The sequence below is a fragment of the Nansenia antarctica genome, assembly GCF_963989245.1.
Source record: "Nansenia antarctica genome assembly, chromosome: 2".
NCBI classification, from domain to species: Eukaryota; Metazoa; Chordata; class Actinopteri; order Argentiniformes; family Microstomatidae; genus Nansenia; species Nansenia antarctica.
This window is the reverse complement of record NC_137675.1, coordinates 33,661-61,632: the sequence shown is the minus strand read 5'-3', so window position 1 is coordinate 61,632 and position 27,972 is coordinate 33,661. Positions and strand designations below refer to the sequence as shown.

The following is a 27,972-nucleotide window of genomic DNA, read 5'->3' as shown; positions in this document are numbered from 1 at the left end:
ATTTCAATTGGGGTCCTTGATTTTCAATTCATCGTTACATGTAAGACAGACATAAGAAAAAAACTAGTACTATCTACAAGATAATACAGACAAATAACTATTACTATCTACAAGATAAACGTACATCCATCATGGGAAGAACAATACAACAAAACATAAGGTATCGGGTAGGACAGGTGGACCTTGTATGTAATATGTACTTTCATGTACCTACTTCTGCAAATCTTCTAATAAAGGTTTCAATCAATCAATCAAGCCTCTATTTAGACCCCCAGATTTAAAGTAGAACAAAAAGACCGTCAGAAAATGTAGACCGACAACATCCGGTCCAGATATAAACAAAGGCCGACAACATCCGGTCCGGATATAAACAAAGGCCGACAACATCCGGTCCGAACGCAGCAGCAGCTAGCATCACTAGCCAGTAGCTACTAGCTAGCTGTCGATAAAAGCAAATATACAAGACGGACTATCGGTATAGTGACTCACTATTACTATACTATACTGTACTATTATATACTATACTATTAGTGAGTATGTGCTTTACATTTACATTTCTGCCATTTAGCACACGTGCTGTTTGTCTGCTGGGTTAGCTAATGGTGGTTATGTGTTGTGATGGTTGTAATACAACTTGTATAGTAAACTAGGGTTAGGGTTTAGTTGAACTAGTTGTATTGTATAGTAAACTAGGGTTAGGGTTTAGTTGAACTAGTTGTATTGTATAGTAAACGAGGGTTATGGTTTAGTTGAACTAGGAGGTATTTGAGGTCTCCTAGTTCATTATCGTGGACGTTATGGATCACTAGAGTCATTCTGAGGTTCGCCTTCAAACTTCAAACCTAAAATATATCATCACTAGAGATAGACCAGTAATGTAACTAGAGATAGACCAGTAATGTAACTAGTGATAGACCAGTAGTGTAACTAGTGATAGACCAGTAATGTAACTAGAGATAGACCAGTAATGTAACTAGTGATGGACCAGTAATGTAACTAGAGATAGACCAGTAATGTAACTAGTGATAGACCAGTAGTGTAACTAGTGATAGACCAGTAATGTAACTAGTGATAGACCAGTAATGTAACTAGAGATAGACCAGTAATGTAACTAGAGATAGACCAGTAATGTAACTAGTGATAGACCAGTAGTGTAACTAGTGATAGACCAGTAATGTAACTAGTGATAGACCAGTAATGTAACTAGATAGACCAGTAATGTAACTAGTGATAGTCCAGTAATGTAACTAGAGATAGACCAGTAATGTAACTAGAGATAGACCAGTAATGTAACTAGTGATAGACCAGTAGTGTAACTAGTGATAGACCAGTAATGTAACTAGAGATAGACCAGTAATGTAACTAGTGATGGACCAGTAATGTAACTAGTGATAGACCAGTAATGTAACTAGATGGACCAGTAATGTAACTAGTGATGGACCAGTAATGTAACTAGATAGACCAGTAATGTAACTAGTGATAGACCAGTAATGTAACTAGTGATAGACCAGTAATGTAACTAGTGATAGTCCAGTCCAGTAGTGTAACTAGTGATAGACCAGTAGTGTAACTAGTGATAGACCAGTAATGTAACTAGTGATGGACCAGTAATGTAACTAGAGATAGACCAGTAGTGTAACTAGTGATAGACCAGTAGTGTAACTAGTGATAGACCAGTAATGTAACTAGTGATGGACCAGTAATGTAACTAGTGATGGACCAGTAATGTAACTAGTGATGGACCAGTAATGTAACTAGTGATGGACCAGTAATGTAACTAGTGATAGTCCAGTCCAGTAGTGTAACTAGTGATAGACCAGTAATGTAACTAGTGATAGACCAGTAATGTAACTAGTGATAGACCAGTAATGTAACTAGTGATAGACCAGTAATGTAACTAGTGATGGACCAGTAATGTAACTAGAGATAGACCAGTAGTGTAACTAGTGATAGACCAGTAATGTAACTAGTGATAGACCAGTAATGTAACTAGAGATAGACCAGTAGTGTAACTAGTGATAGACCAGTAATGTAACTAGTGATAGACCAGTAATGTAACTAGTGATAGTCCAGTAATGTAACTAGTGATGGACCAGTAATGTAACTAGTGATAGTCCAGTAATGTAACTAGTGATGGACCAGTAATGTAACTAGTGATAGTCCAGTAATGTAACTAGTGATAGACCAGTAATGTAACTAGTGATAGACCAGTAATGTAACTAGTGATAGACCAGTAATGTAACTAGTGATAGACCAGTAATGTAACTAGTGATAGACCAGTAATGTAACTAGTGATAGACCAGTAATGTAACTAGAGATAGACCAGTAATGTAACTAGTGATGGACCAGTAATGTAACTAGTGATGGACCAGTAATGTAACTAGTGATAGACCAGTAATGTAACTAGAGATAGACCAGTAATGTAACTAGTGATAGACCAGTAATGTAACTAGTGATAGACCAGTAATGTAACTAGTGATAGACCAGTAATGTAACTAGAGATAGACCAGTAATGTAACTAGTGATAGACCAGTAATGTAACTAGAGATAGACCAGTAATGTAACTAGAGATAGACCAGTAATGTAACTAGTGATAGTCCAGTAATGTAACTAGTGATAGACCAGTAATGTAACTAGTGATGGACCAGTAATGTAACTAGTGATGGGCCAGTAATGTAACTAGTGATAGACCAGTAATGTAACTAGTGATAGTCCAGTAATGTAACTAGTGATGGACCAGTAATGTAACTAGTGTTAGACCAGTAATGTAACTAGTGATAGACCAGTAATGTAACTAGTGATAGACCAGTAATGTAACTAGTGATAGACCAGTAATGTAACTAGTGATAGACCAGTAATGTAACTAGTGATAGACCAGTAATGTAACTAGAGATAGACCAGTAATGTAACTAGTGATAGACCAGTAATGTAACTAGTGATAGACCAGTAATGTAACTAGTGATAGACCAGTAATGTAACTAGTGTTAGACCAGTAATGTAACTAGTGATAGACCAGTAATGTAACTAGTGATAGACCAGTAATGTAACTAGTGATAGACCAGTAATGTAACTAGTGATAGACCAGTAATGTAACTAGTGATAGACCAGTAATGTAACTAGTGATAGACCAGTAATGTAACTAGAGATAGACCAGTAATGTAACTAGTGATAGACCAGTAATGTAACTAGAGATAGACCAGTAATGTAACTAGTGATAGACCAGTAATGTAACTAGTGATGGACCAGTAATGTAACTAGTGATAGACCAGTAATGTAACTAGTGATAGACCAGTAATGTAACTAGAGATAGACCAGTAATGTAACTAGTGATGGACCAGTAATGTAACTAGTGATAGACCAGTAATGTAACTAGAGATAGACCAGTAATGTAACTAGAGATAGACCAGTAATGTAACTAGTGATAGACCAGTAATGTAACTAGAGATAGACCAGTAATGTAACTAGTGATAGACCAGTAATGTAACTAGTGATAGACCAGTAATGTAACTAGAGATAGACCAGTAATGTAACTAGTGATGGACCAGTAATGTAACTAGTGATAGACCAGTAATGTAACTAGAGATAGACCAGTAATGTAACTAGTGATAGACCAGTAATGTAACTAGTGATAGACCAGTAATGTAACTAGTGATAGACCAGTAATGTAACTAGTGATAGACCAGTAATGTAACTAGTGATAGACCAGTAATGTAACTAGTGATAGACCAGTAATGTAACTAGTGATAGACCAGTAATGTAACTAGTGATGGACCAGTAATGTAACTAGAGATAGACCAGTAATGTAACTAGAGATAGTCCAGTAATGTAACTAGTGATGGACCAGTAATGTAACTAGTGATAGACCAGTAATGTAACTAGAGATAGTCCAGTAATGTAACTAGTGATGGACCAGTAATGTAACTAGTGATAGACCAGTAATGTAACTAGAGATAGACCAGTAATGTAACTAGAGATAGACCAGTAATGTAACTAGTGATAGACCAGTAATGTAACTAGAGATAGACCAGTAATGTAACTAGTGATAGACCAGTAATGTAACTAGTGATAGACCAGTAATGTAACTAGAGATAGACCAGTAATGTAACTAGTGATGGACCAGTAATGTAACTAGTGATAGACCAGTAATGTAACTAGAGATAGACCAGTAATGTAACTAGTGATAGACCAGTAATGTAACTAGTGATAGACCAGTAATGTAACTAGTGATAGACCAGTAATGTAACTAGTGATAGACCAGTAATGTAACTAGTGATGGACCAGTAATGTAACTAGAGATAGACCAGTAATGTAACTAGAGATAGTCCAGTAATGTAACTAGTGATAGACCAGTAATGTAACTAGTGATAGACCAGTAATGTAACTAGTGATAGACCAGTAATGTAACTAGAGATAGACCAGTAATGTAACTAGAGATAGTCCAGTAATGTAACTAGAGATAGACCAGTAATGTAACTAGTGATGGACCAGTAATGTAACTAGTGATGGACCAGTAATGTAACTAGTGATAGACCAGTAATGTAACTAGAGATAGACCAGTAATGTAACTAGAGATAGACCAGTAATGTAACTAGAGATAGTCCAGTAATGTAACTAGTGATGGACCAGTAATGTAACTAGTGATAGACCAGTAATGTAACTAGTGATAGACCAGTAATGTAACTAGTGATAGACCAGTAATGTAACTAGTGATAGACCAGTAATGTAACTAGAGATAGACCAGTAATGTAACTAGTGATAGACCAGTAATGTAACTAGTGATAGACCAGTAATGTAACTAGTGATAGACCAGTAATGTAACTAGTGATAGACCAGTAATGTAACTAGTGATAGACCAGTAATGTAACTAGAGATAGTCCAGTAATGTAACTAGTGATAGACCAGTAATGTAACTAGAGATAGACCAGTAATGTAACTAGAGATAGACCAGTAATGTAACTAGTGATAGACCAGTAATGTAACTAGAGATAGACCAGTAGTGTAACTAGTGATAGACCAGTAATGTAACTAGAGATAGACCAGTAATGTAACTAGTGATAGACCAGTAATGTAACTAGTGATAGACCAGTAATGTAACTAGAGATAGCCCAGTAATGTAACTAGTGATAGACCAGTAATGTAACTAGTGATAGACCAGTAATGTAACTAGTGATAGACCAGTAATGTAACTAGTGATGGACCAGTAATGTAACTAGTGATAGACCAGTAATGTAACTAGTGATAGACCAGTAATGTAACTAGTGATAGACCAGTAATGTAACTAGTGATAGACCAGTAATGTAACTAGTGATAGACCAGTAATGTAACTAGTGATAGACCAGTAATGTAACTAGTGATAGACCAGTAATGTAACTAGTGATAGACCAGTAATGTAACTAGTGATAGACCAGTAATGTAACTAGTGATAGACCAGTAGTGTAACTAGTGATAGACCAGTAATGTAACTAGTGATGGACCAGTAATGTAACTAGAGATAGACCAGTAATGTAACTAGAGATAGTCCAGTAATGTAACTAGTGATAGACCAGTAGTGTAACTAGTGATAGACCAGTAATGTAACTAGAGATAGACCAGTAATGTAACTAGTGGTAGACCAGTAGTGTAACTAGTGATAGACCAGTAATGTAACTAGTGATAGACCAGTAGTGTAACTAGTGATAGACCAGTAATGTAACTAGTGATAGACCAGTAATGTAACTAGTGATAGACCAGTAGTGTAACTAGTGATAGACCAGTAATGTAACTAGAGATAGACCAGTAATGTAACTAGTGATAGACCAGTAATGTAACTAGAGATAGACCAGTAATGTAACTAGTGATAGACCAGTAATGTAACTAGTGATAGACCAGTAGTGTAACTAACCTAACCCTCTAACTTGGTTCCAGACTGGGTTGCCATGGCTGCGGTGGGATCTGGAGGGACTCTGCCGCCTCTCAGCACCAAAGAAGGTTCAGAACCCTTAAACCCTATCTGTTACCTAGCAACCCTTAAACCCTATCCGTTACCTAGCAACCCTTAAACCCTATCTGTTACCTAGCAACCCTTAAACCCTATCTGTTACCTAGCAACCCTTAAACCCTATCTGTTACCTAGCTACCTAACGTTACCCTTAAACCCTATCTGTTACCTAGCTACCTAACGTTACCCTAACCCTATCTGTTTAATCTAATAACATTACCTTAACCTAACCCTATCTGTTTAATCTAATAACATTACCTTAACCTAACCCTATCTGTTTAATCTAATAACATTACCTTAACCTAACCCTATCTGTTTAATCTAATAACATTACCTTAACCTAACCCTATCTGTTTAATCTAATAACATTACCTTAACCTAACCCTATCTGTTTAATCTAATAACATTACCTTAACCTAACCCTATCTGTTTAATCTAATAACATTACCTTAACCTAACCCTATCTGTTTAATCTAATAACATTACCTTAACCTAACCCTATCTGTTTAATCTAATAACATTACCTTAACCTAACCCTATCTGTTTAATCTAATAACTGTCTGTCTGTCTGTCTGTCTATCTATCTATCTATCTATCTTTCTATCAGTCTCAGTCTATCCTTATCTCGCTATCTCTCAATCTATTACATTGTATCCAATTCAATTGATAGGGCTTTATTGTCATGGGACACATACGTTTACATTGCTAAAGCAAGTGTGAAGATAAAAAACAAACAAAAAGATTGTAATGTACGACTAGAATAAAGAAGTTATTAAACAGAGCTGTGTATAGTGTACAGGTAAATAAAGGTAACTTAAAATAAAATAGAAAAGTGTGGACATTGCAATTAAAAAATATGTCTGTCTCTCTTTCTACCAGCAGGTGTCAGTGGCGAGCTGCCCTGCCCGCTGTTCGGCTGCATGCGCCTGTTCAACCACATGGAGGCTCTCAGCAGCCACATCACAACCCACCTCATCCCTACTCAGTCTATCCCAGGTAACCCCTCATCCCTACTCAGTCTATCCCAGGTAACCCCTCATCCCTACTCAGTCTATCCCAGGTAACCCCTCACCCCTACTCAGTCTATCCCAGGTAACCCCTCATCCCTACTCAGTCTATCCCAGGTAACCCCTCATCCCTACTCAGTCTATCCCAGGTAACCCCTCATCCCTACTCAGTCTATCCCAGGTAACCCCTCATCCCTACTCAGTCTATCCCAGGTAACCCCTCATCCCTACTCAGTCTATCCCAGGTAACCCCTCATCCCTACTCAGTCTATCCCAGGTAACCCCTCATCCCTACTCAGTCTATCCCAGGTAACCCCTCATCCCTACTCAGTCTATCCCAGGTAACCCCTCATCCCTACTCAGTCTATCCCAGGTAACCCCTCACCCCTACTCAGTCTATCCCAGGTAACCCCTCATCCCTACTCAGTCTATCCCAGGTAACCCCTCACCCCTACTCAGTCTATCCCAGGTAACCCCTCATCCCTACTCAGTCTATCCCAGGTAACCCCTCATCCCTACTCAGTCTATCCCAGGTAACCCCTCACCCCTACTCAGTCTATCCCAGGTAACCCCTCATCCCTACTCAGTCTATCCCAGGTAACCCCTCATCCCTACTCAGTCTATCCCAGGTAACCCCTCATCCCTACTCAGCAGTGGCGGCTGGTGCTAACATTTTTGGGTGGGGCACAGGTTATGGGGGCATGCTCCACGGGGAAGAATATCAACTTTAAAATCTGGATTTACAGTCGATTTTAGCATGAGAATAGCTCTACCCCCCTGTACAGACCTCGCCATCCCCTCTACCCCCCTGTACAGACCTCTTCATCCCCTCTACCCCCTGTACAGACCTCTTCATCCCCTCTACCCACCTCTACAGACCTCTTCATCCCCTCTACCCCCCTGTACAGACCTCTTCATCCCCTCTACCCACCTCTACAGACCTCTCCATCCCCTCTACCCCCCTGTACAGACCTCTTCATCCCCTCTACCCCCCTGTACAGACCTCTTCATCCCCTCTACCCCCCTGTACAGACCTCTTCATCCCCTCTACCCCCCTGTACAGACCTCTTCATCCCCTCTACCCACCTCTACAGACCTCTTCATCCCCTCTACCCCCCTGTACAGACCTCTTCATCCCCTCTACCCACCTCTACAGACCTCCTCATCCCCTCTACCCTCCTCTACAGACCTCTTCATCCCCTCTACCCCCCTGTACAGACCTCTTCATCCCCTCTACCCCCCTGTACAGACCTCTTCATCCCCTCTAGTGAGTGTGCGTGTGTGCGTGTGTGTGTGTGTGTGCGTGTGCTGGGTGAATACATAAACAAACAAGCGAAAAGACGACATTAGAAAACGTACCATGCTGACGATATTACTAAATGTTTGAAGTAGCTTTTATCTTAGCTGACTCTCTTACCTTCAGGTCGAGTTTGTGTATTCTGGCTTCGCAAAACACCAACAGTAGCAGCCTAACAGCCGGTGCGGAGATTGCGACCACAAACAAAGTTTGACTTCGGTAATAGGTCCAGTTGCAATATCCTCAAGTTGGGAACAAAAGATGCCTCCTTCTAACTTAGTGGAGTGGGCGGGGCCAGAGGCTGGTAACAATCTGGATGTATACACAGACACTGTTACATCATTTATCAGCTTTGGCGAGGAGGTGTGTGTCCCCCTCCGCTCCAGGAAGTCTTTCAACAACAACAAGCCCTGGTTTTCATCCCAACTAAGGCGTCTGAGGTCAGAGAAGGAGGTGGCTAGGCGCAGTGGGGACGTGGACCGGGTCAAGCAGGCCAAGTACAGGTTCGCCAAAGCGGTGAAGGAGGCGAAGCATCGCTTTTCGGAGAAGCTGCAGCAACAGCTCTCTGAGGGGGATTCCGCCTCCGTCTGGAAAGGCCTAAAGACCATCACCAACTACAAACCCAAGTCCCCGCTGATGTCCGACAACCTCCCTCTCGCTAACGAGCTGAGCGAGTTCTACTGTAGGTTTGAGAAAGAGAGGTTCCCGCCCACCCCCGCCCTCTCCCTCCACCCCCCCCGGCTACAACCACCACCCCCGTCCCCCAGGGGGGCCAATGTCCCTCCTGCTACCCCCACCCTCCCCCCTTTCCTCCCCCCTCCCCTCCCCTCCCCCCCCCTCCCCCTCCCCCTCCCCTCCCCTCCCCCTCCCCTCCCCCCTCCCCCTCCCCCCCCCCCCTCCCCTCAGCTCGGCCTTCAACACGATCCTCCCACACATCCTGGAGCACCAGCTATCCCTGCTGCAGGTGCCGGACTCCACCTGCAGGTGGATCACGGACTTCCTGACTGACAGGTCTCAGCGGGTGAAGCTGGGGAAGAGCATTTCCAGCTCCAGGTCCACCAGCACGGGCTCCCCGCAGGGCTGCGTCCTGTCTCCAGCACTGTTCTCCCTATACACCAACAGCTGTGTCTCCCGCCACCCCTCGGTCAAGCTCCTGAAGTTTGCAGACGACACCACCCTGGTGGGCCTCATCTCCAGGGGGGACGAATCTGCCTACAGGAGTGAGATCGAGGGGCTGCAGAGCTGGTGCAGTTTTAACAATCTGGAGCTAAACGCTCTAAAAACAGTGGAGATGGTGGTGGACTTCCGTAGGAAAGCAGCCCTGCCCCCTCCCATCACGCTGGGAGGTACCCCGGTGGCCTCCGTGGAGTCATGCCGCTTTCTAGGCATGACCATCTCCCGGGACCTTAAGTGGGAGCGGAACACCGAGGCCCTCACGAAGAAGGCCCAGAAGAGGATGTTCTTCCTCCGGCAGCTGAGGAAATTCAGGCTGCCGAGGTCCATGATGGTCCAGTTTTACACGGCCATCATAGAGTCCATCCTCACCCACTCCATCATCACCTGGTTCCCTGCTGCAACGACCAAGGACAAGGCCAAGTTGCAGCGGGTGATACGTTCAGCAGAGAGGGTGATCGGCTGTCCCTTGCCCTCCCTCAACTCCCTGCATGACACCAGGGCTCTGAGGAGGGCAAGGAAGATCATGGCCGACCCCTTCCACCCCGGCCACGGCCTCCTCACCCTGCTTCCCTCTGGAAGAAGGTTGCGGCTGCCTAAGGCACTGAAGGCCCGCCACAGGCTCAGTTTCTTCCCCTCAGCCGCCAGGCTGCTAAATGACTCTGGCTTCCCCCTCCCCCCCGCCTCCAAGTCTGCCCAGGACTGAACATGCACTAGACCTTGAATAACTCTGCACTGCACTTTATTTACAGCACTATCCATGCACTGTCTGTCCTGTGTTGTCCTGTTTTTGCCTGTTTTTGCATTTGTATTGTACTTGTTTTGTTCATATATATGTGAAAAAAGCATAAATGCACCTTCTGTAATGCCAAAGCAAATTCCTATATGTGTCAAGCATAATGGCAATAAACGTTATCTGAATCTGAATCTGAATCTGAATCTAATCCATTTGTTCAATTTGTTTACAGAAATAAATCCTCCTTACATTGTAAACAACTTAATTTGTTAGGAGAGCAGTCCGGAAGTCCGGAAGCCCGGAAGTCGGAAGTCCTCAGCATAATGCATTGTCTGCTATTACAACCGGATATTCAGGACGCAACTTTTTGCGCCCCGGCCGAGAAATAGAGACAGCCAATTGGAGCGCTGCTACAGCTCACGTGTAAGCGAAAAGTATTTGGCCTGCGATAGACTTGCATTCGATCGGCGACCCGACTCCTCCCCCTATGTATTTTAACAGTGAATTTTACACACACACAGATAAATTGTTTATTGTATTGGAGGATTTTTAATGAATGCTGATAGGCGCCGACAGAATATCAGCCGCATTTTGTGAATAAACAATGTTTATTTAAAAAAAAAACTTTTACAAATCGCAACTAGGAAGTAAAGGTGGGGGCGGCGCCCCAGCGCCCTCTATCGGCCAGCCGCCACTGCTACTCAGTCTATCCCAGGTAACCCCTCACCCCTACTCAGTCTCTCCCAGGTGGGTCTCTCTCTCTCTCTCTTTCTCTCTTTCTCTTTCTCTCTTCTGTCTCTGTCTCTCTCTCTCTTTCTCTTTCTCTCCTCTGTCTCTGTCTCTCTCTCTCTATCTCTCTTTCTCTCTCTCTCTCTCTTTCTCTTTCTCTCCTCTGTCTCTGTCTCTCTCTATCTCTCTTTCTCTCTCTCTCTTTCTCTTTCTCTCCTCTGTCTCTGTCTCTGTCTCTCTCTCTCTCTCTCTTTCTCTCCTCTGTCTCTCTCTCTCTATCTCTCTTTCTCTTTCTCTCCTCTGTCTCTGTCTCTCTCTCTTTCTCTCCTCTGTCTCTGTCACTCTGTCTCTCTCTCTGTCTCTCTCTCTCTCTCATCCTCTGTTCTCTCATCCTCTGTTCTCTCCTCCTCTCAGGGAAGGTATTTCTCTGCTCCACGATTGGCTGCAACTGCTCTTTTCCCAGCATGCAACATCTGATGGAACACATGAGACATCACCACAAACCCAACATCTACTTCCTGTGAGTGCGTGTGTGAGTATGAGTGTGTGTGTGTGTGTGTGTGTGTGTGTGTGTGTGTGTGTGTGTGTGTGTGTGTGTGTGTGTGTGAGTGTGAGTGTGAGTGTGAGTGTGTGTGCGTGAGAGTGTGAGAGTGTGTGTGTGAGTATGAGTGTGTGAGTGTGTGAGTGTGTGAGTGTGTGTGTGTGTGTGATGTTGTGTGAGTGTGTGTGTGTGTGTGTGTGTGTGTGAGTGAGTGTGTGAGTGTGTGAATGTGTGTGTGATGTTGTCTAACCCTCTGTGTGTGTGTGTGCGTGTGCGTGTGCGTGTGTAACCCTCTGCAGGTGTGAGAGCTGTCGGGCTAAGCTGCGCTCCTACCAGTCCCTCCTGAAGCACCTGCACACCTGTTCCAAGATGGCCCGCCACGCCCACCCCCCCGACCCCTCCACATCTGACCAGGAGACCCCACAGCAGGAGCCCATGGACTCTGACCCCCCCCCGCTCCTCTACCCACAACAACCTCCAGCACCTTCCTCTTCCCTGGGGCCCTCCTCTTCCCTGGGGCCCTCCTCTTCCCTGGGGCCCTCCTCTTCCCTGGGGCCCTCCTCTTCCCTGGGGCCCTCCTCTTCCCTGGGGCCCTCCTCTTCCCTGGGGCCCTCCTCTTCCCCGGGGCCCTCCTCTTCCCTGGGGCCCTCCTCTTCCCTGGGGCCCTCCTCTTCCCTGGGGCCCTCCTCTTCCCTGGGGCCCTCCTCTTCCCTGGGGCCCTCCTCTTCCGTGGGGCTCTCTTCTTCCGTGGGGCCCTCCTCTTCCGTGGGGCCCTCCTCTTCCCTGGGGCCCTCCTCTTCTGTGGGGCCCTCCTCTTCCGTGGGGCCCTCCTCTTCCCTGGGGCCCTCCTCTTCCGTGGGGCCCTCCTCTTCCCTGGGGCCTGAAACACAGCCCCCCCAGCTCCACCCCCCCCACCCCCACCCCCAGCGCCCCCAGCTATGGCCCCTCAGACCCCCCCTTCCTGCTCCCTCCTCCTCCACACCTCCACAGCCCCAGGCACTCCCCCCCCAGGCCCTCCCCCCTCAGCCCCCCCCAACCTCCCCCAATGCTGTCTGGAGGAAGAACCAAGGTGAGACACCAGGTGTTAGTACAGGTGTTAGTACATGTGTTAGTACAGGTGTTAGTACAGGTGTTAGTACAGGTGTTAGTACAGGTGTTAGTACAGGTGTTAGTACAGGTGTTAGTACATGTGTTAGTACAGGTGTTAGTACAGGGGATAGTACAGGTGTTAGTACAGGTGTTAGAACATGTGTTAGTACAGGTGTTAGTACAGGTGTTAGTACAGGTGTTAGTACAGGTGTTAGTACAGGTGTTAGTACAGGTGTTAGTACATGTGATAGTACAGGTGTTAGTACAGGTGATAGTACAGGTGTTAGTACAGGTGTTAGTACATGTGTTAGTACAGGTGTTAGTACAGGTGTTAGTACAGGTGTTAGTACAGGTGTTAGTACAGGTGTTAGTACAGGTGTTAGTACATGTGTTAGTACAGGTGTTAGTACAGGGGATAGTACAGGTGTTAGTACAGGTGATAGTACAGGTGTTAGTACAGGTGTTAGTACAGGTGTTAGTACAGGTGTTAGTACATGTGTTAGTACAGGTGTTAGTACAGGTGATAGTACAGGTGTTAGTACATGTGTTAGTACATGTGTTAGTACAGGTGTTAGTACAGGTGATAGTACAGGTGTTAGTACAGGTGTTAGTACAGGTGATAGTACAGGTGTTAGTACAGGTGTTAGTACAGGTGTTAGTACAGGTGTTAGTACAGGTGTTAGTACAGGTGATAGTACAGGTGTTAGTACAGGTTTAATGCTTACTGTGTGTGTGTGTGTGTGTGTGTGTGTGTGTGTGTGTGTGTGTGTGTGTGTGTGTGTGTGTGTGTGTGGAAGGCCAGTCCAACAGGCGTATTCTCTGGGAGCACACCAGGGGGCGGTACCGCTGTCTACAGTGTGGCGAGGCCACGCCCACCCGCAAGGAGATGACCAATCACATCCGGGAGCAGCACAAGCCCCTCGCCAGCAAGCCCAGCGGTGATGTCATAGGTAACCTTGACTACGGCCAAATCCTTAAAGTCTTTCTTCCCCTCTCCCCTCCCCCTTTCCTCTCCTCCTTTCCTCTCCTCCTTTCCTCTCCTCCTCTCCTCCTCTCCTCCTTTCCTCTCCTCCTTTCCTTCTTTCCTCTCCTCCTTTCCTCTCCTCCTCTCCTCCTTTCCTCTCCTCCTTTCCTTTCCTCCTTTCCTCTCCTCTCCTCCTCTCCTCCTTTCCTCTCCTCCTCTCCTCCTTTCCTCTCCTCCTCTCCTCCTTTCCTCTCCTCCTCTCCTCCTTTCCTCTCCTCCTCTCCTCTCCTCCTCTCCTCCTTTCCTCTCCTCCTTTCCTCTCCTCCTTTCCTCTCCTCCTTTCCTCTCCTCCTCTCCTCCTTTCCTCACCTCCTTTCCTCTCATTCTTTCCTCTCCTCCTCTCCTCCTTTCCTCTCCTCCTTTCCTCTCCTCTCCTCCTCTCCTCCTTTCCTCTCCTCCTTTCCTTCTTTCCTCTCCTCCTTTCCTCTCCTCCTCTCCTCTCCTCCTTTCCTCTCCTCCTTTCCTCTCCTCCTCTCCTCTCCTCCTTTCCTCCTCCTCTCCTCTCCTCTCCTCTCCTCCTTTCCTCTCCTCCTTTCCTCTCCTCCTTTCCTCTCCTCCTTTCCTCTCCTCCTCTCCTCTCCTCCTCTCCTCCTCTCCTCTCCTCCTTTCCTCTCCTCCTCTCCTCCTTTCCTCTCCTCTCCTCCTCTCCTCCTTTCCTCTCCTCCTTTCCTCTCCTCCTTTCCTCTCCTCTCCTCCTCTCCTCCTTTCCTCTCCTCCTTTCCTCTCCTCTCCTCCTTTCCTCTCCTCCTTTCCTCCTCCTTTCCTCTCCTCCTTTCCTTCTTTCCTCTCCTTCTTTCCTCTCCTCCTCTCCTCCTTTCCTCCTCCTTTCCTCTCCTCTCCTCCTTTCCTCTCCTCTCCTCCTTTCCTCTCCTCCTTTCCTCTCCTCCTCTTCTCTCCTCCTCTTCTCCTCTCCTTCTTTCCTCTCCTCCTTTCCTCTCCTCCTTTCCTTCTTTCCTCTCCTCCTCTCCTCCTTTCCTCTCCTCCTTTCCTCTCCTCTCCTCCTCTCCTCCTTTCCTCTCCTCCTTTCCTCTCCTCTCCTCCTTTCCTCTCCTCCTTTCCTCTCCTCCTTTCCTCTCCTCCTTTCCTCTCCTCCTTTCCTCTCCTCCTTTCCTCTCCTCCTTTCCTCTCCTTCTTTCCTCTCCTTCTTTCCTCTCCTCCTTTCCTCTCCTCCTTTCCTCTCCTCCTTTCCTCTCCTCCTTTCCTTTCCTCTCCTCCTTTCCTCTCCTCCTTTCCTCTCCTCCTTTCCTCTCCTCCTTTCCTCTCCTCCTTTCCTCTCCTCCTTTCCTCTCCTCCTTTCCTCTCCTTCTTTCCTCTCCTTCTTTCCTCCTTTCCTCTCCTCCTTTCCTCTCCTTCTTTCCTCCTTCTTTCCTCCTTTCCTCTCCTCCTTTCCTCTCCTCCTTTCCTCTCCTCCTTTCCTCTCCTCCTTTCCTCTCCTCCTTTCCTCTCCTCCTTTCCTCTCCTTCTTTCCTCTCCTTCTTTCCTCCTTTCCTCTCCTTCTTTCCTCTCCTTCTTTCCTCTCCTCCTTTCCTCCTTTCCTCTCCTCCTTTCCTCCTTTCCTCTCCTCCTTTCCTCTCCTCCTTTCCTCTCCTTCTTTCCTCTCCTCCTTTCCTCCTTTCCTCTCCTTCTTTCCTCTCCTTCTTTCCTCTCCTCCTTTCCTCCTTTCCTCTCCTTCTTTCCTCTCCTCCTTTCCTCTCCTCCTTTCCTCTCCTCCTTTCCTCTCCTCCTCTCCTCTCCTCCTTTCCTCTCCTCCTTTCCTCTCCTCCTTTCCTCTCCTCCTCTCCTCTCCTCCTTTCCTCTCCTCCTTTCCTCCTTTCCTCTCCTCCTTTCCTCTCCTCCTTTCCTTTCCTCTCCTCCTTTCCTCTCCTTTCCTTTCCTCCTTTCCTCTCCTCCTCTCCTCCTTTCCTCTCCTCCTTTTCTCTCCTCTCCACACATAAGGAGTTAATCCATAAGGAGATATTATAGTATGTTAGGTTAGTAAATAATGATATTATAGTATATTAGGTTAATATATAATGATATTATAGTATATTAGGTTAGTAAATAATGATATGAATGAATGAAAGCTTTATTTTGAACATATGAAAAACTAAAATAGCAAAGACAAGATCAAAAAGAAAATAGTTATAACAACAAAAAACAAGAAAAAACAAAACAAAAAAAATCACTATTTACTTAACATGTCCGAAAAGGAGTAGGAAGAAGCATAAGCTTATTTAATCCTACCCCTTCTCCAATACTCAGAGATTAATAATTAATAATCTGCAGTTGACTTCAATGTTAATGTAATATTTTTTAAATTAAATCAAATTTATTTACGTATTTACATATTTACCAACAATAGAAAACAGATAATGTAAATAAACAAATAATCTGTGAAATAACCTGCGGGCCGTTCCACTAAAGTGGATTAGTATATCGGCGATTGAAATAAATGCGGCGATCAGGCAACTCGGGATTGGAATTCATGCCTCAGGTGATTCCTCGAACGAGGATCAGGCTTGTGTCATCAGTGTTCACAGAACACCGGCTTAGAAATCCTCGATATGGGCGCGTGCACGCAGACATAAAAAGCCCCGAAGAGTCAAACTGTCGAAATGAAGATTGATCTTTATGAAGACGACAAATAAGATGTAAAATAGTGTAATACTGCCGCAATTAACAAGGCGAGGGAAATGGTTTGGCTAGAAATTGCTGACCGATTAAATGCGTAGGTCATACTAGCCCCAGTTATTGTTATATGTTCTTATTTTAATTAATGAATATTTACTACTGTGCTGATATCAGCAGCAGGCTATAAATCGACATATCGTCACGATGGCCTAGTGGTATTGACCGCTGCCGTGGTATTTATTCGTCTTTTTAAGACGGTGGTTCAAATCCCTCTTCAGACACACTTTTTATTGCATTTCGTTGTCTGAATCTAATCTAAAATCTCATATAAAATATAGTAATACTAAGTATATAGGCTATAAAATGATGGTGCAGGCTAATTCACAAGAACTGACACGATTACAATGGTGTTTGAAGCCTTTCTGAGTAAATTATGTTCTTCACTGGACCCTGGATTTGGCATAGATTATTTTTTCTTATGATTACTGATGGATAGATGATTCACTTAGACAGATATATATATATATATATATATATATATATATATATATATATAGTAAATCGATTTGCATGAAGGCTTCGGTTAAATGTAAAAAAAAAAAATAAGTTAAGTTAAACCAAGTCTCAAACCCGCAGCCTTTGGAACTCTAGCTGGCTGCCTTAACCACTGCGCCAACCTCACCACTGTAATGACGGCAATGCAAGTTGATTCACGTACCTATTTTATTTTATTTTTTTACACTTTTTAATTTATTTATCTATCGATCAAGTATCTATCACACTTTCAAAATATCAAGTTATCTATCACACAATCAAACTATCTATCGATCGATCACACTTTCAAAATATCAAATTATCTATCTATCACACAGTCAAACTGTCTATCTATCTCGTAAAAAGTGGGAACTAATATTTCCTTAAAGACACTTGATGGAACTGTCGTTCAGGATATAGTTTCATGAGACAATTTTGAGACAATTTTGACGCACGTATTACCTAAACCAACCTCTTAGCCTGCTCGCGACCAGAATAACTCGGGAGGCTAGGTTGCATAGCAATCAAACAGCGAATTATTTGAGCCACATTGATGGAACCGAATGCAAGATAAAATTATCGCCAATTAGAACATTATCGCGGATTAGAAGATAATCGTGCTTCGTGGAATAGGGCCCTGGTGACTATCAAAGCCCTTCTTCCTCCTCGTACCTGGTGAAAACCATGTTTTTATACCGCTTTTTGAACTGGGTCATGCTTGGACACCGCTTTAGCTCCACACTCAATCCGGTCCACAGCTTCACTCCACATATAGAAATACAAAAACGTTTTAACGTTGTACGTACACTAGGGGTGCAACGGTTCTCGGTTTTTTTACGGACGGTACGGTTTGCGTTCCACGGCTCAATTCACTAGTGAACCGTGACGGTTTTCGGTTTTCGTTTTCGTTTTTTTTTTTTTTTTTTTTTTAACCTTTATTTTACCAGGAAGTCACATTGAGATTAAAACCTCTTTTACAAGAGAGACCTGGCCAAGACAGGGTCAAAATAGTAGCTTAAAAAAACAGGCCCAGATAATTCGGTAAGAAGCCAGAGATGATTTTAAACACAAGAGTGTACCAGTGTTGGAGCCTTCTGACAGAAAGAGATGGCCATCCAACCAGACTATACAGTGTACAGTGATGGGTCCTGAAGGCACTATTGGTGATGTATCTTAGAACCGAATGATACAGGGGGTCTAGCTTGGATAAAGTGGACAGAGAAGCAAAGCCCACTGTACGCTTAAGCTTTATGGCGAGAAGATCAATTTGGCCGCGTTCGTAAATTAGCTCTGAGAGCGCCGGAGCGTCCACGTGAATGCCTCGAACGCGGCCTTTGGTCAGAGGTCGAGTTGGTCTGGAACGTTTGTTTCTGAACCGAACCGTACCGAAAACCGTGACCCAAAATACCGAACCGTACCGAACCGTGGGCCAACTGAACCGTTGCACCCCTAACGTACACAAATATGTTTTAAATGTAACTCCCCCCTCAAATTGTAACTCCCAACTCTATCAAAAAACAATTTTTGAATATTCCCAGGGAGTAGGTTGTTATTTGCTTTATACATTATTTGTGCTGTTAGAAGGTGGACCAGATCTGTGAATTTTAGGGCCGGTTTCAGAGACAAGGCTTAAGCCTAGTCCTGGACTAAATCACACTTTCAATGTAAAATCTCCATTGAAGATGTTTTTTAGTCTAGGATTAGGCTTAAGCCTTGTCTGTGAAACCGGCCCTTAATGTTTTTGATTTTAAGAATAATGAATTTGTGTGATCTCTATAACCGATATTATAATATATTAGGTTAATATAATGATATTATAGTATATTAGGTTAATATATAATGATATTATAGTATCATATTATAGTATATTAGGTTAATAATATACCTATACTAGGTTCTAGGCCCTGGACAATCTAGACAAATTGATGGCAGCTACTAGATTGAAATCAAGTGTAATACTGAAACACAACTGTGTACATTTCAAACCTGCAAACTGCGACACTTTAAATGAATGTGCAATAACACTATGTGCAATATGACAACCCTAGGGTACATAAGGTTCAGAGAATAGGAAATGTTAGAATAGGTATAGCATAGCATAGAGTACAGCACAGTGTTTTATTTGTATAGTATAGTATAGTGGATAGTGTACATAGCCTTTATTTATGTAAACCAGCTCCTTTCCCTTCTTGTTTTTAGTTTTTTTTTCTCCTAGCACCAGGGGAGCCCCCCCTCCTAAATTTCATTGTTTGGTACCTGTACTATATCAATGACAATAAAGACCATTCATTCATTCATTCATTCATTCATAATATATAATGATATTATAGTATATTAGGTTAGTAAATAATGATATTATAATATATAAGGTTAATATAATGATATTATAGTATATTAGGTTAGTAAATAATGATATTATAGTATACTAGGTTAGTAAATAATGATATTATAGTATATTAGGTTAGTAAATAATGATATTATAGTATATTAGGTTAGTAAATAATGATATTATAGTATATTAGGGGCAGCTGTATGTATTAGAGGTGGCTGTGGCTCAGGAGGAGCTGGTGTCAAATGGTCTCAAGGTTCAAGGTTCAAACCCCGACTGGCCACATGTCGAGGTGTCCTTGAGCAAGGCACTGAACCCCTAAATTGCTCCAGGGTCACCGTCTATGGCTCTGACCCCTAACCCTAGAGCATAACATACCAAACCCCAGCAGCTGACTGACAGGTTGACTGACAGGTTTGACAGGTTGACTGACAGGTTTGACAGGTTGACTGACAGGTTGACTGACAGGTTGACTGACAGGTTGACTGACAGGTTGACTGACAGGCTGACTGACAGGTTGACTGACAGGTTTGACAGGTTGACTGACAGGCTGACTGACAGGTTGACTGACAGGTTGACTGACAGGTTTGACAGGTTGACTGACAGGCTGACTGACAGGTTGACTGACAGGTTGACTGCAGGACAATGAATCACTGATTGTTATTCTGGATCTGATTGGTCTTCCAGGAGGACAGACGGACACGCCCCCCCAGACTGGAGATTCCACCTACACTCATCTCTGTTTGGCCCAATACCTGGAGAGGATCTAATGGGAGTGGAGGAGAGGCAGGAACCAGATGACATCACAGATGACATCACAGCCTTGTTCATGAATAATAAAACTAACTAAGACTAGTTCATATTAGTTATTGTTAGGGTTAGAGGACTACCGTATTTTCGCACCGGATTATAAGGCGCACCTTCAATGAATGGCCTATTTTAGAACTGTTTTCATATACAGGGCGCACCGGATTATAAGGCGCATAGAATAGAAGATACTGCAGTCAAACGTTTGACTGGGGTTGCGTTACGCCCAAGCTCCACCTACTGCGTTGCGTCACCTCTCCATCGGTGTTGTGTCAACTTCCCGTTGTCCATGCTCCACCTGAGCGTTGTCACAGTCAACGTCAAAAATATATATTTTTCTACCTCAAGTATCAGCCGTTCGTCATCCATTTTTGCAACAAGCGTCAAGGACCTGCGGTGATTCACAGCTGACTGGAAAATTTAAGGCTTTTAAGTGCGCCTTATAATGCGGAAAATACGGTAGTTCATATTAGTTATTGTTATGGTTAGAGGACACTGACAATAAATAAACCAAAGTCCAACTGTGTGAAGAGTCTCTTCTGTTGTTTGTGAAGGTTTTCAGCTTCTGAACATTCTGGTAAAGAACTGTTTTACCCAGAATTCCCTCTGTTAACTCAGTGAGGCTTTCCCACAAATTCACTGTGATTCACTGTATAAAATGCAGCTCTATAAAAAAGAGAAAACACCTTAATTACAATAAAATAGTTAGACTAAGTGAGTGACGTTGTGGGTAAACATGCTAGAGGTTTTGTTATCGCCATGGTTACATCTCTGGGAGGTGTCATCGCCATGGTTACGTCTCTGGGAGGACCCCTTTAGTCAATGCGCCTGAGCTAAATTCAAGCTAAACATTGCATTCCTCTCACACAGCTGAAATGCGCCAATAAATAAATGAATGATGTTAACTCATGCATAAATACAAGAAACAGCTACACTGATACACTGACAGCAGTGCTGGGTTAGTATTGCAGTGCATGTCTGTACATGACTTATCCAATAGATTGTTTGGATCTTACGGAGCCCCCCTGGGGTCATATGGTAGAAAAAATGTATTTGATGTGTGAATCCGTTCCCTCGGTTTAGTAATTCGTTCCCTCGGTTTAGTATGGGGAATTGTTCCAGGCCTACCTGCAGCACGCTAACGCACACAGCCAGGGGAGGTGGGTGGAGGGCGTGACAGTTTTGATGATCTGGGTTACAGACAGACAGACAGACAGACAAGGAGGCAGGCAGACGGATGGATAGAGGGACACAGACAGGCAGGCAGGCAGGCGTACAATGGTAATTGTATGCCTGCTATATTCATGGAATAAAACGTATGTCCCCCTCATTATTCTATCCAGACTGTTTGAGAGTCTAGTTTCCTCCTTGTAGCTACAGTATCAGTGCACCCAGGTGGCAGGCTGCAGGTTATGATGTTGTCCACATGAGGGCGCTGGTGATCCCACTGCTTTTCCATTCCATGGAGTGGAATGTTACTGTGCTGTGAGTGACACAGCTGGATACATTCATCAATAATAGGAGGCCTTTCATATAAATAAAAACATTGGAAAATATAACCGTTTTTTATACTGCTGCTGAAACAATTCGCAGTGCCAGATGTGTGATAGTTCCAACCACTGAATAGGAAATATTCTCATGAAGTTCTGGATTCGCCAATTCGCTTTGTGTTGTGCTGACGACAATTGACCACCAGATGGCGCCGTGCCTAGTGTTTCTGCTATATGGCCGTGATGATAGCGCCCTCACGTGTTCATACATTAGTATTGCAGTGTATCAGATGAGTGCTACGTAAACGCATTTAAACAGTATTGTTCATTCAATGTACATTGTTTTGATCTCAATCATTTTAAATAAATAATGTTAACTCATTCATAAAGACAAGTGTAGTGAATCCAGAACCTGAGATAAGGAGATCAGCGAGAGAGAGAAAGCCTGTGTGAGTGTAAAGTCTGTACTAGTAGGATCTACCAATGCTCACTCAGCTACGCAACAGTTTGCCAAACACTACAATCGTGATGCATGGTGGTGTAATTATTTTGCCCAGTGCAAGTCAAATGTTGTTTAGTTTGAGGAAGTGCACGGGGGCGTGACAGATGATTGAATGAGTGAGAGGAAACCACAGACACCTGTGGCAGAGTTGGCTGTGTGTTTGGAGAGCGTGCGACAATGACGTATTACTATCTTGTTATTTAAGTTTGGACTATTGTTTGACGTTTAGCAATTCCGGGTTTTTGTTTCAGTTTAAAGGGTTAGCCTGTTTGTTATTTTTCATTCATGATAAACGTGTACCGTGTGGCAGCCCTCTCACTATGTGCTGTGGCCAGACGTGTCTGTATGTAAGTGGAGGAGGTGTATGTATGTATGTAAGTGGAGGAGGTGTATGTATGTATGTAAGTGGAGGAGGTGTCTGTCTGTATGTATGTAAGTGGAGGAGGTGTATGTATGTAAGTGGAGGAGGTGTATGTATGTAAGTGGAGGAGGTGTCTGTATGTAAGTGGAGGAGGTGTCTGCATGTATGTAAGTGGAGGAGGTGTCTGTATGTAAGTGGAGGAGGTGTATGTATGCATGTAAGTGGAGGAGGTGTCTGTATGTATGTAAGTGGAGGAGGTGTATGTATGTATGTAAGTGGAGGAGGTGTCTGCATGTATGTAAGTGGAGGAGGTATATGTATGTAAGTGGAGGAGGTGTCTGTATGTATGTAAGTGGAGGAGGTGTCTGTATGTAAGTGGAGGAGGTATATGTATGTAAGTGGAGGAGGTGTCTGTATGTATGTAAGTGGATGAGGTGTCTGTATGTATGTAAGTGGAGGAGGTGTCTGTTAGTATGTAAGTGGAGGAGGTGTCTGTATGTATGTAAGTGAAGGAGGTGTCTGTATGTATGTAAGTGGAGGAGGTGTCTGTATGTAAGTGGAGGAGGTATATGTATGTAAGTGGAGGATGTGTATGTATGTAAGTGGAGGAGGTGTCTGTATGTAAGTGGAGGAGGTGTCTGTATGTAAGTGGAGGAGGTATATGTATGTATGTAAGTGGAGGAGGTGTCTGTATGTAAGTGGAGGAGGTGTCTGCATGTATGTAAGTGGAGGTGGTGTCTGTATGTATGTAAGTGGAGGAGGTGTCTGTATGTAAGTGGAGGAGGTGTCTGTATGTATGTAAGTGGAGGAGGTGTCTGTATGTAAGTGGAGGAGGTGTCTGTATGTATGTAAGTGGAGGAGGTGTATGTATGTAAGTGGAGGAGGTGTATGTATGCATGTAAGTGGAGGAGGTGTATGTATGTAAGTGGAGGAGGTGTCTGTATGTATGTAAGTGGAGGAGGTGTATGTATGTGGAGGAGGTGTCTGCATGTATGTAAGTGGAGGAGGTGTCTGTATGTATGTAAGTGGAGGAGGTGTATGTATGTATGTAATTGGAGGAGGTGTCTGTATGTAAGTGGAGGAGGTATATGTATGTAAGTGGAGGAGGTGTATGTATGCATGTAAGTGGAGGAGGTGTATGTATGTATGTATGTAAGTGGATGAGGTGTCTATGTAAGTGGAGGAGGTGTCTGCATGTATGTAAGTGGAGGAGGTGTATGTATGTAAGTGGAGGTGGTGTCTGTATGTATGTAAGTGGAGGAGGTGTCTGTATGTAAGTGGAGGAGGTGTATGTATGCATGTAAGTGGAGGAGGTGTATGTATGTATGTAAGTGGAGGAGGTGTCTGCATGTATGTAAGTGGAGGAGGTGTCTGTATGTAAGTGGAGGAGGTGTCTGTATGTATGTAAGTGGAGGAGGTGTATGTATGTAAGTGGAGGAGGTGTATGTATGTAAGTGGAGGTGGTGTCTGTATGTAAGTGGAGGAGGTGTCTGTATGTAAGTGGAGGAGGTGTATGTATGCATGTAAGTGGAGGTGGTGTCTGTATGTATGTAAGTGGAGGAGGTGTATGTATGTAAGTGGAGGAGGTGTCTGCATGTATGTAAGTGGAGGTGGTGTCTGTATGTAAGTGGAGGAGGTGTATGTATGCATGTAAGTGGATGAGGTGTCTGCATGTATGTAAGTGGAGGAGGTGTCTGTATGTAAGTGGAGGAGGTGTATGTATGTAAGTGGAGGAGGTGTCTGTATGTATGTAAGTGGAGGAGGTGTATGTATGTAAGTGGAGGAGGTATATGTATGTAAGTGGAGGAGGTGTATGTATGCATGTAAGTGGAGGAGGTGTATGTATGTATGTAAGTGGATGAGGTGAATGTATGTAAGTGGAGGAGGTGTCTGCATGTATGTAAGTGGAGGAGGTGTCTGTATGTATGTAAGTGGAGGTGGTGTCTGTATGTATGTAAGTGGAGGAGGTGTCTGTATGTAAGTGGAGGAGGTGTATGTATGTATGTAAGTGGAGGAGGTGTATGTATGTATGTAAGTGGAGGAGGTGTCTGTATGTAAGTGGAGGAGGTGTATGTATGCATGTAAGTGGAGGAGGTGTCTGCATGTATGTAAGTGGAGGAGGTGTATGTATGTATGTAAGTGGAGGAGGTGTATGTATGTATGTAAGTGGAGGTGGTGTCTGTATGTATGTAAGTGGAGGAGGTGTATGTATGTAAGTGGAGGAGGTGTATGTATGTATGTAATTGGAGGAGGTGTCTGTATGTAAGTGGAGGAGGTATATGTATGTAAGTGGAGGAGGTGTATGTATGCATGTAAGTGGAGGAGGTGTATGTATGTATGTAAGTGGAGGAGGTGTCTGCATGTATGTAAGTGGAGGTGGTGTCTGTATGTATGTAAGTGGAGGAGGTGTCTGTATGTATGTAAGTGGAGGTGGTGTCTGTATGTATGTAAGTGGAGGAGGTGTCTGCATGTATGTAAGTGGAGGAGGTGTATGTATGTAAGTGGAGGAGGTGTCTGTATGTATGTAAGTGGAGGAGGTGTCTGCATGTATGTAAGTGGAGGAGGTGTCTGCATGTATGTAAGTGGAGGTGGTGTCTGTATGTATGTAAGTGGAGGAGGTGTCTGTATGTATGTAAGTGGAGGTGGTGTCTGTATGTATGTAAGTGGAGGAGGTGTCTGCATGTATGTAAGTGGAGGAGGTGTATGTATGTAAGTGGAGGAGGTGTCTGTATGTATGTAAGTGGAGGAGGTGTCTGCATGTATGTAAGTGGAGGAGGTGTCTGTATGTATGTAAGTGGAGGTGGTGTCTGTATGTATGTAAGTGGAGGAGGTGTCTGTATGTAAGTGGAGGAGGTGTATGTATGCATGTAAGTGGAGGAGGTGTATGTATGTAAGTGGAGGAGGTGTCTGCATGTATGTAAGTGGAGGAGGTGTCTGTATGTAAGTGGAGGAGGTGTATGTATGCATGTAAGTGGAGGTGGTGTCTGTATGTATGTAAGTGGAGGAGGTGTATGTATGTAAGTGGAGGAGGTGTATGTATGTAAATGGAGGTGGTGTCTGTATGTAAGTGGAGGAGGTGTCTGAATGTAAGTGGAGGAGGTGTATGTATGCATGTAAGTGGAGGTGGTGTCTGTATGTATGTAAGTGGAGGAGGTGTATGTATGTAAGTGGAGGAGGTGTCTGCATGTATGTAAGTGGAGGTGGTGTCTGTATGTAAGTGGAGGAGGTGTATGTATGCATGTAAGTGGAGGTGGTGTCTGTATGTAAGTGGAGGAGGTGTATGTATGCATGTAAGTGGAGGAGGTGTCTGTATGTATGTAAGTGGAGGAGGTGTATGTATGTAAGTGGAGGAGGTGTATGTATGCATGTAAGTGGAGGAGGTGTCTGTATGTATGTAAGTGGAGGAGGTGTCTGTATGTAAGTGGAGGAGGTGTATGTATGTATGTAAGTGGAGGTGGTGTCTGTATGTATGTAAGTGGAGGAGGTGTCTGTATGTAAGTGGAGGAGGTGTATGTATGCATGTAAGTGGAGGAGGTGTCTGCATGTATGTAAGTGGAGGAGGTGTATGTATGTATGTAAGTGGAGGAGGTGTATGTATGTATGTAAGTGGAGGTGGTGTCTGTATGTATGTAAGTGGAGGAGGTGTATGTATGTAAGTGGAGGAGGTGTATGTATGCATGTAAGTGGAGGAGGTGTCTGTATGTATGTAAGTGGAGGAGGTGTATGTATGTAAGTGGAGGTGGTGTCTGTATGTAAGTGGAGGAGGTGTCTGTATGTATGTAAGTGGAGGAGGTGTATGTATGTAAGTGGAGGTGGTGTCTGCATGTATGTAAGTGGAGGAGGTGTCTGTATGTAAGTGGAGGAGGTGTCTGTATGTAAGTGGAGGAGGTGTCTGTATGTAAGTGGAGGTGGTGTCTGTATGTAAGTGGAGGAGGTGTCTGTATGTATGTAAGTGGAGGAGGTGTATGTATGTAAGTGGAGGTGGTGTCTGCATGTATGTAAGTGGAGGAGGTGTCTGTATGTAAGTGGAGGAGGTGTCTGTATGTAAGTGGAGGAGGTGTATGTATGTAAGTGGAGGAGGTGTATGTATGTAAGTGGAGGAGGTGTATGTATGTAAGTGGAGGTGGTGTCTGTATGTATGTGGAGGAGGTGTATGTATGTAATTGGAGGTGGTGTCTGTATGTAAGTGGAGGAGGTGTATGTATGTAAGTGGAGGAGGTGTATGTATGTATGTAAGTGGAGGAGGTGTATGTATGTATGTAAGTGGAGGAGGTGTATGTATGTATGTAAGTGGAGGTGGTGTCTGTATGTATGTAAGTGGAGGAGGTGTATGTATGTAAGTGGAGGAGGTGTATGTATGTATGTAATTGGAGGAGGTGTCTGTATGTAAGTGGAGGAGGTATATGTATGTAAGTGGAGGAGGTGTATGTATGCATGTAAGTGGAGGAGGTGTATGTATGTATGTAAGTGGAGGAGGTGTCTGCATGTATGTAAGTGGAGGTGGTGTCTGTATGTATGTAAGTGGAGGAGGTGTCTGTATGTATGTAAGTGGAGGTGGTGTCTGTATGTATGTAAGTGGAGGAGGTGTCTGCATGTATGTAAGTGGAGGAGGTGTATGTATGTAAGTGGAGGAGGTGTCTGTATGTATGTAAGTGGAGGAGGTGTCTGCATGTATGTAAGTGGAGGAGGTGTCTGCATGTATGTAAGTGGAGGTGGTGTCTGTATGTATGTAAGTGGAGGAGGTGTCTGTATGTATGTAAGTGGAGGTGGTGTCTGTATGTATGTAAGTGGAGGAGGTGTCTGCATGTATGTAAGTGGAGGAGGTGTATGTATGTAAGTGGAGGAGGTGTCTGTATGTATGTAAGTGGAGGAGGTGTCTGCATGTATGTAAGTGGAGGAGGTGTCTGTATGTATGTAAGTGGAGGTGGTGTCTGTATGTATGTAAGTGGAGGAGGTGTCTGTATGTAAGTGGAGGAGGTGTATGTATGCATGTAAGTGGAGGAGGTGTATGTATGTAAGTGGAGGAGGTGTCTGCATGTATGTAAGTGGAGGAGGTGTCTGTATGTAAGTGGAGGAGGTGTATGTATGCATGTAAGTGGAGGTGGTGTCTGTATGTATGTAAGTGGAGGAGGTGTATGTATGTAAGTGGAGGAGGTGTATGTATGTAAATGGAGGTGGTGTCTGTATGTAAGTGGAGGAGGTGTCTGAATGTAAGTGGAGGAGGTGTATGTATGCATGTAAGTGGAGGTGGTGTCTGTATGTATGTAAGTGGAGGAGGTGTATGTATGTAAGTGGAGGAGGTGTCTGCATGTATGTAAGTGGAGGTGGTGTCTGTATGTAAGTGGAGGAGGTGTATGTATGCATGTAAGTGGAGGTGGTGTCTGTATGTAAGTGGAGGAGGTGTATGTATGCATGTAAGTGGAGGAGGTGTCTGTATGTATGTAAGTGGAGGAGGTGTATGTATGTAAGTGGAGGAGGTGTATGTATGCATGTAAGTGGAGGAGGTGTCTGTATGTATGTAAGTGGAGGAGGTGTCTGTATGTAAGTGGAGGAGGTGTATGTATGTATGTAAGTGGAGGTGGTGTCTGTATGTATGTAAGTGGAGGAGGTGTCTGTATGTAAGTGGAGGAGGTGTATGTATGCATGTAAGTGGAGGAGGTGTCTGCATGTATGTAAGTGGAGGAGGTGTATGTATGTATGTAAGTGGAGGAGGTGTATGTATGTATGTAAGTGGAGGTGGTGTCTGTATGTATGTAAGTGGAGGAG

The 27,972-nt window shown here is 44.1% G+C and overlaps 1 protein-coding gene across 1 annotated transcript; it reads left to right on the top strand.

Annotated features, from left to right (window-relative positions):
- Positions 1–472: 472 nt before the first annotated feature.
- On the top strand, positions 473–13,124 carry LOC308151767 (zinc finger protein 414-like; the record flags this gene model as incomplete). Its single annotated transcript, XM_080524668.1, has 6 exons — positions 473–530; positions 5,905–5,967; positions 6,857–6,973; positions 11,334–11,439; positions 11,760–11,978; positions 13,118–13,124. The coding sequence occupies exons 2-6, from the start codon at positions 5,916–5,918 to the stop codon at positions 13,122–13,124; spliced, it is 501 nt and encodes a 166-aa protein (XP_080380794.1). The 5' UTR covers positions 473–530; positions 5,905–5,915.
- Between the last annotated feature and the right edge of the window lie 14,848 nt (positions 13,125–27,972).